A 17,988-nucleotide genomic window follows, 5' to 3' on the forward strand; every position below is an offset into this window, starting at 1 on the left:
CCTCGATCCTGACTAGTCTCCCAGTCCCTGCCGCTGAAAAACATCCCCACAGCATGATGCCGCTACAACCATGCTTCACCGTAGGGATGGTGCCAGGTTTCCTCCAGACGTGACGCTTGGCATTAAGGTCAAAGACTTCAATCTTGGTTCAGACCAGATAATCTTGTTTCTCATGGTCTGAGAGTCCTTTAGGTGCCAATTGGCAAACTCCAAGTGGGCTGTCATGTGTATTTTACTGAGGAGTGGCTTCCGTCTGGCCACTCTACCATAAGGGCATGATTGGTGGAGTGCTGCAGAGATGGTTGTCCTTCCCCAGATCTGTGCCTCAACCAAATCCTTTCTCGGAGCTCTATGGTCAATTCCTTCGACCTCATGGCTTGGTTTTTGCTCTGACATGCACTGTCAACTGTGGGACCTTATATAGACAGGTGTGTGCATTTCCAAATCATGTCCAATCAATTTCAATTTCCAACAGGTGGAATCAATATCTGTTTTAAATTTTTAATACATTTGCAAACATTTCTAAAAACCTGTTTTTGCTTTGTCATTATGAGGTATGTTGTGTAGATTAATGAGGAAAAAAGGTGCTTCAACATACTTATGTAAATGTGATAGTTCTGTTTTTAATACATTTGCAATTTGTCATTATGGGGTATTGTTTAGATTGATTAAAAAAAAAAAATTCAGCATTCATTTTAGAATAAGGCTGTAACGTAACAAAATGTGGAAAAAGTAAAGGGGTCTGAATACTTTCCGAATGCATGTATAGTGTAAGTGCACACAGCCAGCCCTATTCACTTCAGATCTCACTAAGAATGACTCACAAGGCAAGGCACTACATCAGGGATGGTCAACTCCAGGCCTCGGGGACCAGAGTAGTGTCACACTTTGTCCCCATCCCTAGTCAACACAGCTGATGAAACTGAAGATCATAATGATTGGAGTCGGGTGTGTCAGCTGGGGCAAAGGTGTGATGCCAATCAGGCCCCAGAGGACTGGAGTTGCCCATCCCTGCACTAGGCTGAGCCAGTTATATAAGAGGAGAACGGCGAAAAACGACCTAGAGCCTGGAGCTAGCCTATACTACAGCTGCACCGTCGAGAGCATCCTGACTGGCTGCATCACCGCCTGGTACGGCAACTGCTCGGCATCCGACCGCAAGGCGCTACAGAGGGTAAGTGAGTACAGCCCAGTACATCACTGGGGCCGAGCTCCCTGCCATTCAGGGCCTGTATACCAAGTGGTGTCAGAGAAAGGCACTAAAAATTGTCAAAGACTCCAGCCACCCAAGTCAACGACTGTTCTCTCTGCTACCGCACGGCAAGCAGTACAGATGCATCAAGTCTGGCACCAACAGGACCCTGAACAGCTTCTATCCCCAAGCCATAATACTGCTAAACAGTTAACCAAATAGCTACTTGGACTATCTGCATTGACCTTTTTTTCCCACTAACTCTTTATCATCTATGCCCTTCCTATACGTACATATCTACGTCAATTACCTCATACCCTTGCACAGACTCGGTACTGGTACCCAGTTACTCATTGTGTTTTCTCTCTGCATTGTGGGTAAGGTCCCGCAAGTCAGCATTTCACTATTAGTCTACACCGGTTGTTTACCAAGCATGTGACAAATACAATGAGATTTGACTTCAGTGTTAACTAGACCTAGGCCACAGAGGGGTCACAGTATGAACGCAGGTCATCACCTCCGGAGCAACTCTTAAATACATCAACAAGACGTTCTGAAGAGTTTCACAACAGCTCCTCTCTTAAGAGCAGAGAGCAACACACTGACACGTGGGCTGTGTTACAAAACAAAGATAACGGTTACATTATCAACACGCAAAAGCATTGGTCATGAACTCATCAAGCAAAAACACTCTTCCTCTGGCCTCCAATTCTCTTATTTCAAATAGAATGGAATAATTAATAGCATAACATAAAATAAGCTGTATTTTGGGAATACGTCACACTACTAACAATGTTTGTAGTTGTTATTAGGACTGCAGGAGGACATACTAAGGAAGAACAGGAAGTAGTCTGACCTTGTAGGGTTCCCCGAACAGGGGGACAGTCTCCTGATAGAACTCCTTCTCCTGGCGGGCTCCCTGGTTCCTCCGCTCCCACTCTCGGATGCGAAGGAGGTTCCTCTCTTCATTGTAGCTGTGGGGAAATCAGACAGACAGACAGACAGGTTTAGAGAGTGTTCACTTAGACCGGTATACAGACTTGAGAAATGTGCGCTTAACTCAGACTTCAGGGTAAATTAAATTATGCACGGATGTTAGCCTGGCTTCCATGAATACACGCCGCTGACGCCTAACTGGCAGAAAGCGATCATGATTACAGTGGCTTGCGAAAGTATTCACCCCCTTGACATTTTTCCTATTTTGTTGCCTTGCAACCTGGAATTAAAATGGATTTTTTTTTTTTTTTTTTTTTTGGGGGGGGGGGGGGGGGTTGTATCATTTGATTTACACTTTAAAAGATGCAAAAGAGAAGAAAAAAGTGAAACAAACAAGAAATAAGACGAAAAGTTTTGGTGGGCGGCCCTCTCTTGGTAGGTTTGTTGTGGTGCCTTATTCTTTCAATGTTTTAATAATGGATTTTAAAATGGTGCTTTGTGGGATGTTCAAAGTTTCTGATATTTTCTTTAACCCAACCCTGATCTGTACTTCTCCACAACTTTGTCCCTGACCTGTTTGGAGAGCTCCTTGGTCTTCATGGTGCCGCTTGCTTGGTGGTGCCCCTTGCTTAGTGGTGTTGCAGACTCTGGGGCCTTTCAGAACAGGTGTATATATTTATATATACAGAGATCATGTGACACTTAAATAAAGTCCACCTGTGTGCAATCTAACTAATTATGTGAATTCTGAAGGTAATTGGTTGCACCAGATCTTATTTAGGGGCTTCATAGCAAAAGGGGTGAATACATATGCACGCACCACTTTTCCGTTATTTATTATTTTGAATTCATATAAACAAGTTATTTTTTTCCATTTCACTTCACCAATTTGGACTATTTTGTGTATGTCCATTACATGAAATCCAAATAAAAATCAATTTAAATTACAGGTTGTAATGTAACAAAATAGGAAAAACACCAACGGGGGATGAATACTTTTGCAAGGCATTATTTGCATCAATCCAGTGGCCATTTGTTTTGCAACTCTGCAATCCCATGAGCGCTACAGAAACATCGCTAATCAAACAACGGTCTCTTGAATTAAAAGGGTAACTACATCCAAAACTGTTATTTCTTAGATTTTTCCCAGACCTCAAAAGTGGTCGCCTGGTGTGGTTTAAGCATGGTTGTGGACTTAGAAAAACAACAAAAGTGGATGTTCTATTTAATAAAGTGTGATTTTGCGAGCGAAAACTTGGAAAAACTGGGGGAAATGGAAACCTGAAAAAACAAAAAAAAACTGAGAAAACAGAATCAGGCCCAAAAAAAAAAAAAAAATGCTTTTATAGTGCCCTAGAGTCTTCCATCACCAACCAGGTGCCTCTAGAGTTCCTCAATGAGCTTGACACCTTGATACGCTAATTTCCTGACGATGTCTCTGCGCTTCTTACTGGGGGACTTCCAACATCGGCCTTCGATTAATTTCTCTCACACTCTTTCTTTCCCCTCCCACCCATAAAGGCAGGCAATAAATACGCTTGACCTCATCTTTACAAGAGACTGCTCCCCTGCTAATCTCACTGCAACCTCCCTCCAGGTCTCCGATCACTACTTTGTTTCCTTTTCTCTCACTCTGCTCCAACCTACCCACTCAGTCCAGATGGTCTCCTCTATCCTATCATCTCTCCCTTCTGCTAAATCCTTCTCCCTTCCCGTCTCCTGATTCTGCCTCTTCGACCCTACTCTCCTCATCCTATGACTCGCACTGTCCCCTTTTCCCCAGGCCGGCTCGGGCCTCCCCTCCTGCTCCGTGGCGGAGTGACTCATCGCGAGCTCACAGAACAGGGCTGCGGGCAGCTGAGCGAAAATTGAGGAAAACTAAAAACTTCCAGAGGACACATCATCCATTCACTCCCTCTTCTCTACCCAGATCAAATCAAATTGTATTTGTCACATGCACGTGTTGAGCAGATGTTATTGCGGGTGTAGCGAAATGCTTGTGCTTCTAGCTCCGACAGTGCAGTAATATCTAACAAGTAATATCTAACAATTTCACAACATATACCTAATACACACAAAACTAGTAAGGAATGGAATTTACGAAAATATACATATGGACAAGCAATGACAGAGCGGCATGGACTAAGATAATAATAATAATAAGCCATTTAGCAGACGCTTTTATCCAAAGCGACTTACAGTCATGCGTGCATACATTTTTGTGTATGGGTGGTCCCGGGGATCGAACCCACTACCTTGGCGTTACAAGCGCCGTGCTCTACCAGCTGAGCTACAGAGGACCACAATACAGTACAGTAGAATATTATAGAATGCGGTATATACATATGAGATGAGTAGTGCAAGATATGTAAACATTATTAAAGTCACTAGTGTTCCATTTCTTAAAGTGGCCAGTGATATCAATAGGCAGCAGCAGCCTCTAATGTGCCAGTGATGGTTATTTAATAGTCTGATGGCCTTGAGATAGAAGCTGTTTTTCATTCTCTCGGTCCCAGCTTTGATGCCCCTGTACTGACCTCGCCTTCTGGATGATAGCAAGGTGAACAGGCAGTGGCTCGGGTGGTTGATGTCCTTGATTATCTTTTTGGCCTTCCTGTGACATTGGGTGCTGTACAGTGGGGAGAACATGTATTTGATACACTGCCGATTTTGCAGGTTTTCCTACTTACAAAGCATGTAGAGGTCTGTAATTTTTATCATAGGTACACTTCAACTGTGAGAGACGGAATCTAAAACAAAAATCCAGAAAATCACATTGTATGATTTTTAAGTAATTAATTTGCATTTTATTGCATGACATAAGTATTTGATCACCTACTAACCAGTAAGAATTCCAGCTCTCACAGACCTGTTAGTTTTTCTTTAAGAAGCCCTCCTGTTCTCCACTCATTGCCTGTATTAACTGCACCTGTTTGAACTCGTTACCTGTATAAAAGACACCTGTCCACACACTCAATCAAACAGACTCCAACCTCTCCACAATGGCCAAGACCAGAGAGCTGTGTAAGAACATCAGGGATAAAATTGTAGACCTGCACAAGGCTGGGATGGGCTACAGGACAATAGGCAAGCAGCTTGGTGAGAAGGCAACAACTGTTGACGCAATTATTAGAAAATGGAAGAAGTTCAAGATGACGGTCAATCACTCTTGGTCTGGGGCGCCATGCAAGATCTCACCTCGTGGGGCATCAATGATCATGAGGAAGGTGAGGGATCAGCCCAGAACTACATGGCAGGACCTGGTTAATGACCTGAAGAGAGCTGGGACCACAGTCTCAAAGAAAACCATTAGTAACACACTACGCCGTCATGGATTAAAATCCTGCAGCGCACGCAAGGTCCCCCTGCTCAAGCCAGCGCATGTCCAGGCCCGTCTGAAGTTTGCCAATGACCATCTGGATGATCCAGAGGAGGAATGGGAGAAGGTCATATGGTCTAATGAGACAAAAATAGAGCTTTTTGGTCTAAACTCCACTCGCCGTGTTTGGAGGAAGAAGAAGGATGAGTACAACCCCAAGAACACCATCCCAACCGTGAAGCATGGAGGTGGAAACATCATTCTTTGGGGATGCTTTTCTGCAAAGGGGACAGGACGACTGTACCGTATTGAGGGGAGGATGGATGGGGCCATGTATCGCGAGATCTTGGCCAACAACCTCCTTCCCTCAGTAAGAGCATTGAAGATGGGTTGTGGCTGGGTCGCCAGCATGACAACGACCCGAAACACACAGCCAGGGCAACTAAGGAGTGGCTCCGTAAGAAGCATCTCAAGAACCTGGAGTGACCTAGCCAGTCTCCAGACCTGAACCCAATAGAAAATCTTTGGGAGGGAGCTGAAAGTCCGTATTACCCAGCGACAGCCCCGAAACCTAAAGGATCTGGAGAAGGTCTGTATGGAGGAGTGGGCCAAAATCCCTGCTGCAGTGTGTGCAAACCTGGTCAAGACCTACAGGAAACGTATGATCTCTGTAATTGCAAACAAAGGTTTCTGTACCAAATATTAAGTTCTGCTTTTCTGATGTATCAAATACTTATGTCATGCAATAACATGCAAATTAATTACTTTAAAATCATACAATGTGATTTTCTGGATTTTTGTTTTAGATTCCGTCTCTCACAGTTGAAGTGTACCTATGATAAAAATTACAGACCTCTACATGCTTTGTAAGTAGGAAAACCTGCAAAATCGGCAGTGTATCAAATACTTGTTCTCCCCACTGTATGTGTCTTGGAGGGCGGGTAGTTTGCCCGGATAATGCGTTCGGCAGACCGCACCACCCTCTGGAGAGCCCTGCAGTTGCGGGCAGTGCAGTTGTCGTACCAGGTGGTGATACAGTCCGACAGGATGCTCTCAATTGTGCATCTGTAAAAGTTTGTGAGGGTTTTAGGTGCCAAGCCGAATTTCTTCAGCCTCCTGAGGTTGAAGAGGCGCTGTTGGGCCTTCTTCACCACACTGTCTGCGTGAGTGGACCATTTCAGATTGTCAGTGATGTGTACGCCAAGGAACTTGAAGCTTTCCACCTTCTCTACTGCGGTCCCGTCGATGTGGATAGGGGGGTGCACCCTCTGCTGTTTCCTGAAGTCCACGATCATCTCCTTTGTTTTGTTGACGTTGAGTGAGAGGTTATTTTCTGGCACCACACTCCCAGAGCCCTCACCTCCTCCCTGTAGGCGGTCTCGTCATTGTTGGTAATCAAGCCTACTACTGTTGTGTCGTCTGCAAACTTGATGATTGAGTTGGAGGCGTGCTTGGCCACACAGTCATGGGTGAACAGGGAGTACAGGAGGGGGCTGAGCACGCGCCCTTGTGGGGCCCCAGTGTTGAGGATCAGCGAAGTGGAGATGTTGTTTCCTACCTTCACCACCTGGGGGCGGCCCGTCAGGAAGTCCAGGACCCAGTTGTACAGGGCGGGGTTCAGACCCAGGGCCTCGAGCTTGATGATGAGCTTGGAGGGTACTATGGTGTTGAATGCTGAGCTATAGTCAATGAACAGCATTCTTGCATAGGTATTCCTCTTGTCCAGATGGGATAGGGCAGTGTGCAGTGTGATGGCGATTGCATCGTCTGTGGATCTATTGGGGCGGTAAGCAAATTGAAGAGGGTCTAGGGTGACAGGTAAGGTAGAGGTGATATGATCCTTGACTAGTCTCTCAAAGCACTTCATGATGACAGAGGTGAGTGCTACAGGGCGATAGTCATTTAGTTCAGTTACCTTCGCTCTCTTGGGTACAGGAACAATGGTGGCCATCTTGAAGCATGTGGGAACAGCAGACTGGGAAAGGGAGAGATTGAATATGTCCATAAACACACCAGCCAGCTGGTCTGCGCATGCTCTGAGGACGCGGCTAGGGATGCCATCTGGGCCGGCAGCCTTGCGGGGGTTAACGTGCTTAAATGTCTTAATCACGTCGGCCACGGAGGCTTAGTAGTGGGCCTCGTCAGTGGCACTGTGTTATCCTCAAAGCGGGTGAAGAATGTGTTTAGCTTGTCTGGAAGCGAGACGTTGGTGTCGGCAACGTGGCTGGTTTTCCTTTTGTAGTCCGTGATTGTCTGTAAACCCTGCCACATATGTCTTGTGTCTGAGCAGTTGAATTGCGACTCCACTGTCTCTATACTGATGTTTTGCCAGTTTAATTGCCTTGCGGAGTGAGTAGCTACACTGTTTGTATTCTGCCATATTCCCAGTCACCTTGCCATGGTTGAATGCGGTGGTTCGCGCTTTCAGATTGGCGCAAATGCTGCCATCTATCCACGGTTTCTGGTTAGGGTAGGTTTTAATTGTCACAGTGGGCACAACATCACCTATACACTTCCTAATAAACTCAGTCACCGTTTCAGTGTATTTGTCTAAATTATTTTCGCAAGCTACTCGGAACATATCCCAGTCCGCGTGATCAAAACAATCTTGAAGAGTGGATTCCGATTGGTCAGACCAGCGTTGAATAGTCCTTAGCACGGGTATTTCCTGTTTGAGTTTCTGCCTATAGGAAGGGAGGAGCAAAAATGGAGTCGTGGTCAGATTTGCCAAAAGGAGGGCGGGGGAGGGCCTTATAACCTTCCCGGAAGTTCGAATAGCAATGGTCGAGGATTTTGGCAGCGCGAGTACAACAGTCGATATGTTGATAGAACTTCGGCAGCCTAGTCCTCAAATTTGCTTTGTTCAAATCCCTGCCTACAATAAATGCAGCCTCAGGATATGTGGTTTCCAGTTTGCATAAAGTCCAGTGAAGTTCTTTGAGGTCCGTCATGGTATCGGCTTGAGGGGGGATATACACGGCCGTGACTGTAACCAAATAAAATTTGATTGTGAGATATTCTAGGTCGGGTGAACAAAAGGACTCTAGTTCCTGTACGTTACTACAATTACACCATGAGTCGTTAATCATGAAACACACACCTCCGCCCTTCTGCTTCCCGGAGAGATATTTATTCCTGTCTGCGCGATGAACTGAGAACCCCTCTGGCTGGCCCGATTTCGACAGAATATCCCAAGAGAGCCATGTTTCCGTGAAACAATGTATGTTACAGGCCTTGATGTCTCTCTGGAAAGAAATCCTTGCCCGGAGTTTGTCGATCTTGTTAACCAAAGACTGAACATTAGCGAGTAGTATACTTGGAAGCGGGCCGCTCCGAGTGCCTCTCCTCCGCGGGCGATGTTTTGGGTCAGCCGCTGGAATCAGTTCAGTTGCCCTGGGGAGAGCAAACAAAGGATCTGCTTCGGGAAAGTCTTATTCCTGGTCGTAATGGTGGCGAGTTACCGCCACTCTGATATCCAAACACTTTCTGAGCTAATAATGTAAAAAATAATACATAAAAAAACTAAATACTGCAAAGTTTCCAAAGAGCTAGTCGCGAGGCCGCCATCTTCGTCGGCGCCAGGTCATGTTGATGGGCATGCCCCTTCGCAATCGTCGCTCTCTCTCTCCCACGACTCTATCCTTTCATCTCTCCCCTCTGCTAAATACTTCTCCCTTCCTGTCTCCTGATTCTGCCTCTTCGACCCTACTCTCCTCATCCTATGACTCGCACTGTCCCTTTTCCTCCCAGCCATGGCTTAGTGACTCATTACAAACGTACACAACAGGACTACGGGCCGCTGAACAAAAATGGAGGAAGACTCAACTTCGAGGACCTATCATCCTTTCCACCTTCTCTTCCTCTGTATCCGCTACTAAAGCCACTTTTTATCACTTCACATTTCAAGCTTCTGTCTCTAACCCTAGGAAACTATTTTCCACCTCCTCCTCCCTCAATTCTCCACGGAAGACTGTCAACCACTTTGAAAAGAAGGTTGACGACATCCGCTCCTCATTCACTCAGCCTATTGAGTCCACTTGTCCCACTCACACAGAACTACCCTACTACCTTTCTCCCCTCTCTGTCCAGATGAAATCCTATGACCAGTGAGGTCCGGCCACCCGACAACCTGCCCGCTGAACCCAAACCCTCCTCCCTGGAGACCTTCTCCCATTTCTTACTTCCCTCATCAACTCATCCCTGACTACTGGCTGCGTCCCCTCTGACTTCAAAATGGCCAGAGTCGCTCCCCTCCTCAAGAAACCAACACTCATCTCCTCTGACGTCAAAAACTACAGACCGGTATCCCTTCTTTCTTTTCTTTCCAAAACAGTTGAGCGTGCAGTCTCTGAACAGCTCTCTCGACATCTCTCTCAGAACGATCTTCTTGACCCTAACGGGTCAAGCTTCAAGACGGGTCAATCAACGGAGACTGCTCTTCTCTGTGTCACAGAGGCTCTGCGGACTGCCAAAGCTGACTCGCTCTCCCCTCATCCTCCTAGATCCATCCACTGCCTTCGACACCTTGAACCATCAGATCCTCTTCTCATGGATGGGCGTCTCAGGTTCTGCACACTCTTGGACTGCATCCTACCTGGCATGCCTCTCCTACGAGGTGACGTGGAGAGGATCCACGTACTCGCACTATTGGTGTCCCTCAGGGCTCGGTTCTAGGCCCTCTCCTCTTTATACACTAAGTTACTCGACTTCGTCATTTCCTCACATGATCTCTCCCATCATTGCTATGCGGATGGCACTCTACTTTCCTCCTCCCCCCACCCCCCCCCTTCTGACACCCAGGTGGCAACACGCATCTCTGCGTGCCTGGCAGATATGTCAGCTTGGATGTCACACAGGAAGCGGCGCAGGTCGTAATCCAGGCACTGTCATCTCCCATCTGGACTACTGCAACCTGATGTTGGCTGGGCTCCCCGCTTGTGCCATCAACCCCTGCAACTTATCCAGAACGCTGCAACCCGTCTAGTGTTCAACCTTCCCAAGTTCTCCCATGTCACCCCGTTCCTCCGCACACTCCACTGGCTTCCAGTCGAAGCTCTCATCCACTACAAGACCATGGTACTTGCCTATGGAGCAGCAAGAGGAACTGTCCCTCCCTACCTTCAGGATATGATCAAACGTTACACCCCACCCGAGTACTCCGTTCTGCCACCTCTGGTCTCTTGGCCCTCCCACCCCTACGGGAGCTCCCGCGCTCAGCCCAGGCAAAGCGCTTCTCTGTCCTGGCACCCCAATGGTAGAACCAGCTTCCCCCTGAAGCTAGGACAGCTGAGTCCCTGCCCATCTTCCAAAAACCTCTTCAAAGAGTATTCGCTCCAGCGTCTGCTAAATGACTAAAATTTTTAAAAAAATCTAATGATATGTTTATAAAAATGTGTATCCGTAGGCTGCCACTCAAAAAAATTAAAAATAAAATACATACAGCGTTTAAGTGATAATAAATTCTGTATAAACAGGAAAACGAAACAGAAGTTTCTCATTCCCCCAACCCCACCCAGCCAACATGTCTCCATCCAAAGTCTTCTAATAGTAACTGTATCCAATGGCGAAATGGGAGAGAGTGAGGTGATCTAAGAGCCAACATCTTTTTTTGCAGCAGTGCTGCCTGCCAGCAGTAATAGTATCTGATTGATTGAAAGATTCAAGGAGCTATCATCGTTAAGTAACATAATAGATGCAAAGCATTGAATATTTATATTCATGCACTTTGCAATGAATGTTGTAACTTTGCCGCAGAAGCATTTAACTCCCACATCTTATGGAGGAATGTGCCTACCTGATTTAGAGGACAGTGAACAGTTGGGGCCAATTTTATCATACAACGTTTCCTTGGTATTAAATACAGTCTGCACAAACTTAAAATGTATAAATTCGGATTACGGGATGCCAAGGTCATATTTTTCCATATTCTGTTTCAGTTAAAAGGGTTATTCCGATTTAAATTAGATCTGTGGACCATACTTTTTTAATGGCTAGTTCAGAATAAGAGCTTTCCAAAAGTAGTTTATAGATTTTAGAGATCAGTCCTTTCGAGAGCCCAGATTTGTTTTGAAATCTCATCATTGGATGGTTCGGTAGTTGGGTTTCCCAAAGGGACTCCATAGGCCAGCATAGCTCACCTAAGTTGTAAATATAGAAATAAGGATTTGTCGGGTAATGTGCATGTACTGGATCCTGTACTTCCTGACAGGACGCCCCCAGGTGGTGAGGGTAGGTAACAACACATCCGCCACGCTGACGCGCAACAAGGGGCCCCTCAGTGGTGCGTGCTTAGTCCCCTCTGTACTGCCTGTTCACCCACGACTGCATGCCCGTGCACGACTCCAACACCATCATTAAGTTTGCTGTCGACACAACGGTGGTAGGCCTGATCACCGACAACCAATGTTCCCTCTAATTTATTTCCACCACTGAGCAAATTTCAGGTCTGCTGAGCGCAAACTTGAATGTTGTGAAAATGACGTGCGACTTCCAGCGCGAGAACACTGAGGCTGTACACACTTTAAGTTACCGTTTAACGGTGGCCATGTAGGCTACTGCGGCTATTTGATCATAATGTAGGCCTACCAGAGTGGCCTACCATCAAAAACAATGGAGAAAATGCATCCCATAACATTTTAACATGGAAAAAGCTGTTCTATCATTCAGCCTAAAGTAGCGGCCAATGTGTGGTGTTCAATGTAGGCCATTCCATGAAAAACAAAAATAACATGCAGGGCTTGACATTAACCTTTGTATCCACGTCCTTCAGACAAGGTGACTGAAAATGTTGTGATGATTGATGCCAGAAACTTACTTTACAAAATAAAATGCATTATTATTCCCATACCATTATTACAGAGAATCAGACAAATTATGCTACCCTCTGCCTATTGGCTACTTAGCTTATTCAAGCCTGTCTCAAAATACAACACTGCCCATTTAAGACAAATTATAAAGCTCTTTACCTGATTCGCTTTTCAAAGATGTCTAGAAATGTACACGTTTTGTGCTCCTGTAGGAAGTAATCACTCCACTATTGCTAACTATAACTGAGCTAATAACTCACTAACTAGCAAAGGATATGAACAAAATGTGCACAAGTGGCTACATGCAGCTCTCGCTTCGATCTCAAAACAAGCTCATCTACTCACGACCGCTCATGTTGTAAACACGGTCCAGTTCAAAGTAAATAGCAGAGATCCATATATGGCAATGGTCTATTTGCATATAGGCCTACCGCAGCTCTGATTGTTTACGCCACACCGGTCTGTGTAGAGTACGGAGGGAGTAGAATGTCAATGCAATAGAATCCTACTCCGATGTGTTCTGCCTACAACAAAATCTCTTGCATAATTAATTTTGTTTCTGTATGTTGCATCGAAAGTGGATAATATTGCATTGATTCGATCACAATTGCCACAGTAAAAAGAGAAAGGTTGATAGTGTTAACAGGGAAAACTCTAGAACAGTGGTCTCCAACCTTTGAGTCAAGATCACGGAGTCAAAACGCAAGCCGAGATCTTCCACAATTATTTAAAAAATTACGACAAAAAAAAAAAAAAAAAACGTAAGCCTATGCAACATTAACCAATTAAAAACAATACTGTAGCAATGAGGTTTGTGCAGTAAGCTATAGGCTCAATACCTTCTTGACAATATAGTTTATATTTGAGAATCTTCAAATAGCCACCCTTTGCATTGATGACAGCTTTGCACACTCTTGGCATTCTCTCAACCAGCTTCACCTGGAATGCTTTTCCAACAGTCTTGAAGGAGTTCCCACAAATGCTGTGCACTTGTTGGCTGCTTTTCCTTCACTCTGCCGTCCGACTCATCCCAAACCATCTCAATTGGGTTGAGGTCGGGGGATTGTGGAGGCACTCCATCACTTTCCTTCTTGGTCAAATAGCCCTTACACAGCCTGGAGGTGTGTTGGGTCATTGTCTTGTTGAAAAACAAACGATAGTCCCTCTAAGCCCAAACCAGACAGGATGGCGTATCGCTACAGAATGCTGAGGTAGCCATGCTGGTTCAGTGTGCCTTGAATTCTAAATAAATCACAGACAGTGTCACCAGCAAAGCACCCTCACACCATAACACCTCCTCCATGCTTTACGGTGGGAACTAGACATGCGGAGATCATCCGTTCACCCACACCGCGTCTCAGAAAGACACAGCGGTTGGAACCAAACATCTCAAATTTGGACTCCAGACCAAAGGACATATTTCCAATGGTCTAATGTCCATTGCTCGTTGTTCTTGGCCCAAGCAGGTCTCTTCTTCTTATTGGTGTCCTTTAGTAGTGGTTTCTTTGCAGCAATTCGACCATGAAGGCCTGGTTCACACAGTCCCCTCTTAACAGTTGATGTTGAGATGTGTCTGTGACTTGAACTCTGCAAAGCATTTATTTGGAATGCAATTTCTGAGGCTGGTAACTCTAATGAACTTATCCTCTGCAGCAGAGGTAACTCTGGGTATTCCATTCCTGTGGCAGTCCTCATGACAGCCAATTTCATCATAGCGTTTGATGGTTTTTGCGACTGCACTTGAAGAAACTTTAAAAGTTATTGAAATGTTCCATATTGACTGACCTTCATGTCTAAAAAGTAATGATGGACTGTTGTTTTCTCTTTGCTTATTTGAGCCATCTTTTACCAAATATGGCTATCTTCTGTATACCCCCCTACCTTGTCACAACACAACTGATTGAATCAAACGCATTAAGGAGGAAATAAATTCCACAAAAAAACTTTTAACAAGGCAGGGGGGTATACTGTTAATTGAAATGCATTCCAGGTGACTACCTCATGAAGCTGGTTGAGATAATGCCAAGAGTGTGCAAAGCTGTCATCAAGGCAAAGGGTGGCTATTTGAAGAATCTCAAAAATAAAATATATTTTGATTTGTTTAACACTTTTGGTTACTACATGATTCCATGTGTTGTTTCATAGTTTTGATGTCTTCACTATTATTCTACAATGTAGAAAATAGTAAAAATAAAGAAAAACCCTTGAATGAGTAGGTGTATCCAAACTTTTGACTGGTAGTGTAAGTATTCAGACCCTTTACTCAGTATTTTGTTGAAGCACCTTTAGCAGCAATTACAGCCTCGAGTCTTCTTGGGTATGACGCTACAAGCTTGGAACACCTGTATTTGGGGAGTTTCTCCCATTCTTCTTTGCAGATCCTCTCAAGCTCTGTCATGTTGGATGGGGAGCATCGCTGCACAGCTATTTCCAGATCTCTCCAGAGATGTTCGATCAGGTTAAAGTCCCGGCTCTGGCTGGGCCACTCAAGGACATTCAGAAACTTGTCTCGAAGCCACTCCTGCGTTGTCTTGGCTGTGTGCTTAGGGTCATTGTCCTGTTGGAAGGTGAACCTTCACCCCAGTTTGAGGTCCTGAGAGCTCTGGGGCAGGTTTTCATCAAGGATCTCTCTGTACTTTGCTCCGTTCATCTTTCCCTCAATCCTGACTAATCTCCCAGTCCCTACCACTGAAAAACATCCCCACAGCATGATGCTGCCAACACCTTGCTTCACCGTAGGGATGGTGCCAGGTTTCTTCCAGACGTGACGCTTGGCATTCAGGCCAAAGAGTTCAATCTTGGTTTCATCAGACCAGAGAATCTTGTTTCTCATGGTCAGAGTCTTTAGGTGCCTTTTGGCAAACTCCAAGCGGGCTGTCATGTGCCTTTTTACTGAGGAGTGGCTTCCGTCTGGCCAATCTACTGTAAAGGCCTGATTTGGTGGAGTGCTGCAGAGATGGTTGTCCTTCTGGAAGGTTCTCCCATCTCCACAGAGGAACTCTGGAGTTCTGTCAGAGTGACCATCGGGTTCTTGGTCACCTCCCTGACCAAGGCCATTCTCCCCCGATTGCTCAGTTTGGCTGGGTGGCCAGCTCTAGGAAGAGTCTTGGTGGTTCCAAACTTCTTCCATTTACAAATGATGGAGGCCACTGTGTTCTTGGGGACCTTCAATGCTGCAGAAATGTTTTGGTACCCTTTCCCCAGATCTGTGCCTCGACACAATACTGTCTCTGAGCTCTACGGACAATTCCTCCGACCTCATGGCTTGATTTATGCTCTGTCAACTGTGGGACCTTATAATACAGGTGTGTGCCTTTCCATAAATGTTTTATTTGCAAAAAAATCTAAAAACCTGTTTTAGCTTTGTCATTATGGGGTATTGTGTGTAGATAGATGAGGAAAAACATTTATTTGATCCATTTTAGAATACAGCTGTAACATAACAAAATGTGGAAAAAGGGAAGGGGTCTGAATACTTTCCAAATGCACTGTGTACTGATGCTACCGTTTACCATCTGTCACTTTATTCCTAGTTATACCTGTATGTTTACTGAACAAAAAATATAAACACAACATGTAAAGTGTTGGTCCCATGTTTCATGAGCTGAAATAAAACATCCCAGAAATGTTCCATATGCACAAAAAGCTTATTTCTCTCAAATAATAATAATATAATAATATGCCATTTAGCAGACGCTTTTATCCAAAGCGACTTACAGTCGTGCGTGCATACATTTTTTTTTGTGTATGGGTGGTCCCGGGGATCGAACCCACTACCTTGGCGTTACAAGCGCCGTGCTCTACCAGCTGAGCTACAGAGGACCACAAATGCCACCCCCAAATGATGTGCACAGTTTGTGAGCATTTCTCCTTTGCCAAGATAATCCATCCACCTGACAGGTGTGGCATATGAAGAAGCTGATTAAACAGCATGATCATTACACAGGTGCGCCTTGTGCCGGGGACAATACAAGGCCAGTAAAACGTGCCGTTGTCTCACAACACAATGCCACATATGTCTCAAGTTAAGGTTCAGTATACATACATCTACCTCAATGACCTGGTACCCCTGCTCATCGACTGGCTACTCGTACCCCTTGTAGACTGGTACCTTGGGTACATAGCCAAGTTATTGTTACTCGGTGTGTATCTATTATTACTTCATGTTTAACTTTCCTATTATTTCTCCATTTTCTCTCTCTCTCTCTCTCTCTCTCTGCATTGTGGGTAAGGGCCCGTCAGTAAGCATTTCACTGTTAGTCGACACCTGTTGTTTACGAAGCATGTGACAAATACAATTGTATTTTATTTGTATCTTTCAAATCTTGGAATGTTCTCAAACCCATTACTGTCCATGATATCGGCAAGGGTACGGATTCCACATTTTGACCATTGGGGGGGGGGGCGTGCAAAAGTCTGCCCTCCAGATCGCAAGACGGGCATGCCATTTTGATTCCCATGTGATGTTATTTACAGGTGTAAATCATTTACTGCCACTGTAGTAAAGCTGCCTGCCACAGTGATGGTCTGTGGGGTGAGATACACTAACCCCTAGGTCCCCTTAAAAACGGATTATCACCCTCCTCATCTTCACCCCCCTCATCCTCACCCCCCCTCATCTTCCATCTATGCTTCCTGTCTCCTGTCTCCGCTTCCAGGCACAAGAACACACCAGACTGATAAAGGCCTAGAAGGATCATTCGTGAAGCGAGGCCGACTTCTAAATCCATCCGGCCCATAGGTGTAGCTTATGTGTAGTGCCTGGCTTTTTAGAAGGGGATGCAAGAATTAGCCTTTATCCTAAATGTAGGCCTATAGCACAACAATGTATGCATGAAATCATTCAAATGCATAACTGCATGCTTAGGCCTACAGGCAGACCTTCGGCAGGCGTCTGCACAGAAATTCCTTCGAACCACAGAAGTGGGATGATGGCAGGCTTTTAAGGTTTTATAGGAGGCGCAGGGCTGTCTGTAGTTAGCAAAGTAGAAGCAACACGTAGCATACTAGCCTCCACTAAAGAGAAGGGCTGTGTGATGAGTGGGGGAGGGGAATGATACAGAGACTCCTTCCCCTGCAGTGGGGAAAGGTCAACATGTGGTTCACCCTGTATCATTACTCACAATCCACTGACTCTAGTATACATTGAAGGAGGTGAAAAGATATTCAGCCACTGATTGTAAACACAATGGAAGTTAAGTTTGAGTCAAGATGGCTTTTTAAAATTAGCCTAATATCCTTATTCCACCTTGGTTGGTAAGCAAGGTGCGACAGCATTTATTTTTCTCTAGTCTAGATTCGAAGGGACTACGGAGTTGATATCTAAGCCCATTCTTTATATAAAAATGGGCCATTTCTCCTGTGCTACACCTTAAGGTGTAGCTTCATGAGCTGACCCTTTATCCCTCGACATCCGCTGGTGCAATAGTTTCTCCCAGTAGTAGACATGGGTAGGATTCAATGGAGACCGAATTAACTTTCATCAACATAAAACACAGGTGTGTGTCTGCGATGCTGCTGATGCATGGGATGTGTGGGCCAGTGCTCAATAGAAGGGCGTGACAGCAGGGCACAATTAACTTGCATTATTCACCTTATTAGGCCAATCAATCTACGTCTAAGACTATTATGGCTTTATGCAGAGACAGACAGTATGGAGAGTTTTTTTAGACAAAGGACTATCAGCAGCTATAGATGGGTTATCAACAATAAACAGGACCCATTCATATGTGAAT

The 17,988-nt window shown here is 45.2% G+C and overlaps 1 protein-coding gene across 2 annotated transcripts in view; it reads right to left on the minus strand.

The window, feature by feature from the left end:
- LOC311136564 (AF4/FMR2 family member 1-like) overlaps positions 1-17,988 on the minus strand; it is a 92,594-nt gene that overhangs the window by 72,996 nt on the left and 1,610 nt on the right. For both annotated transcript variants that reach the window (XM_084170748.1, XM_084170747.1), the window contains exon 2: positions 2,049-2,166. In XM_084170748.1, coding sequence (XP_084026874.1) covers positions 2,049-2,166 — 118 coding nt within the window. The remainder of the gene's footprint in view (positions 1-2,048; positions 2,167-17,988) is intronic.

This window comes from Coregonus lavaretus (genome assembly GCF_964263955.1).
Source record: "Coregonus lavaretus genome assembly, chromosome: 10".
Taxonomy (NCBI): Eukaryota; Metazoa; Chordata; class Actinopteri; order Salmoniformes; family Salmonidae; genus Coregonus; species Coregonus lavaretus.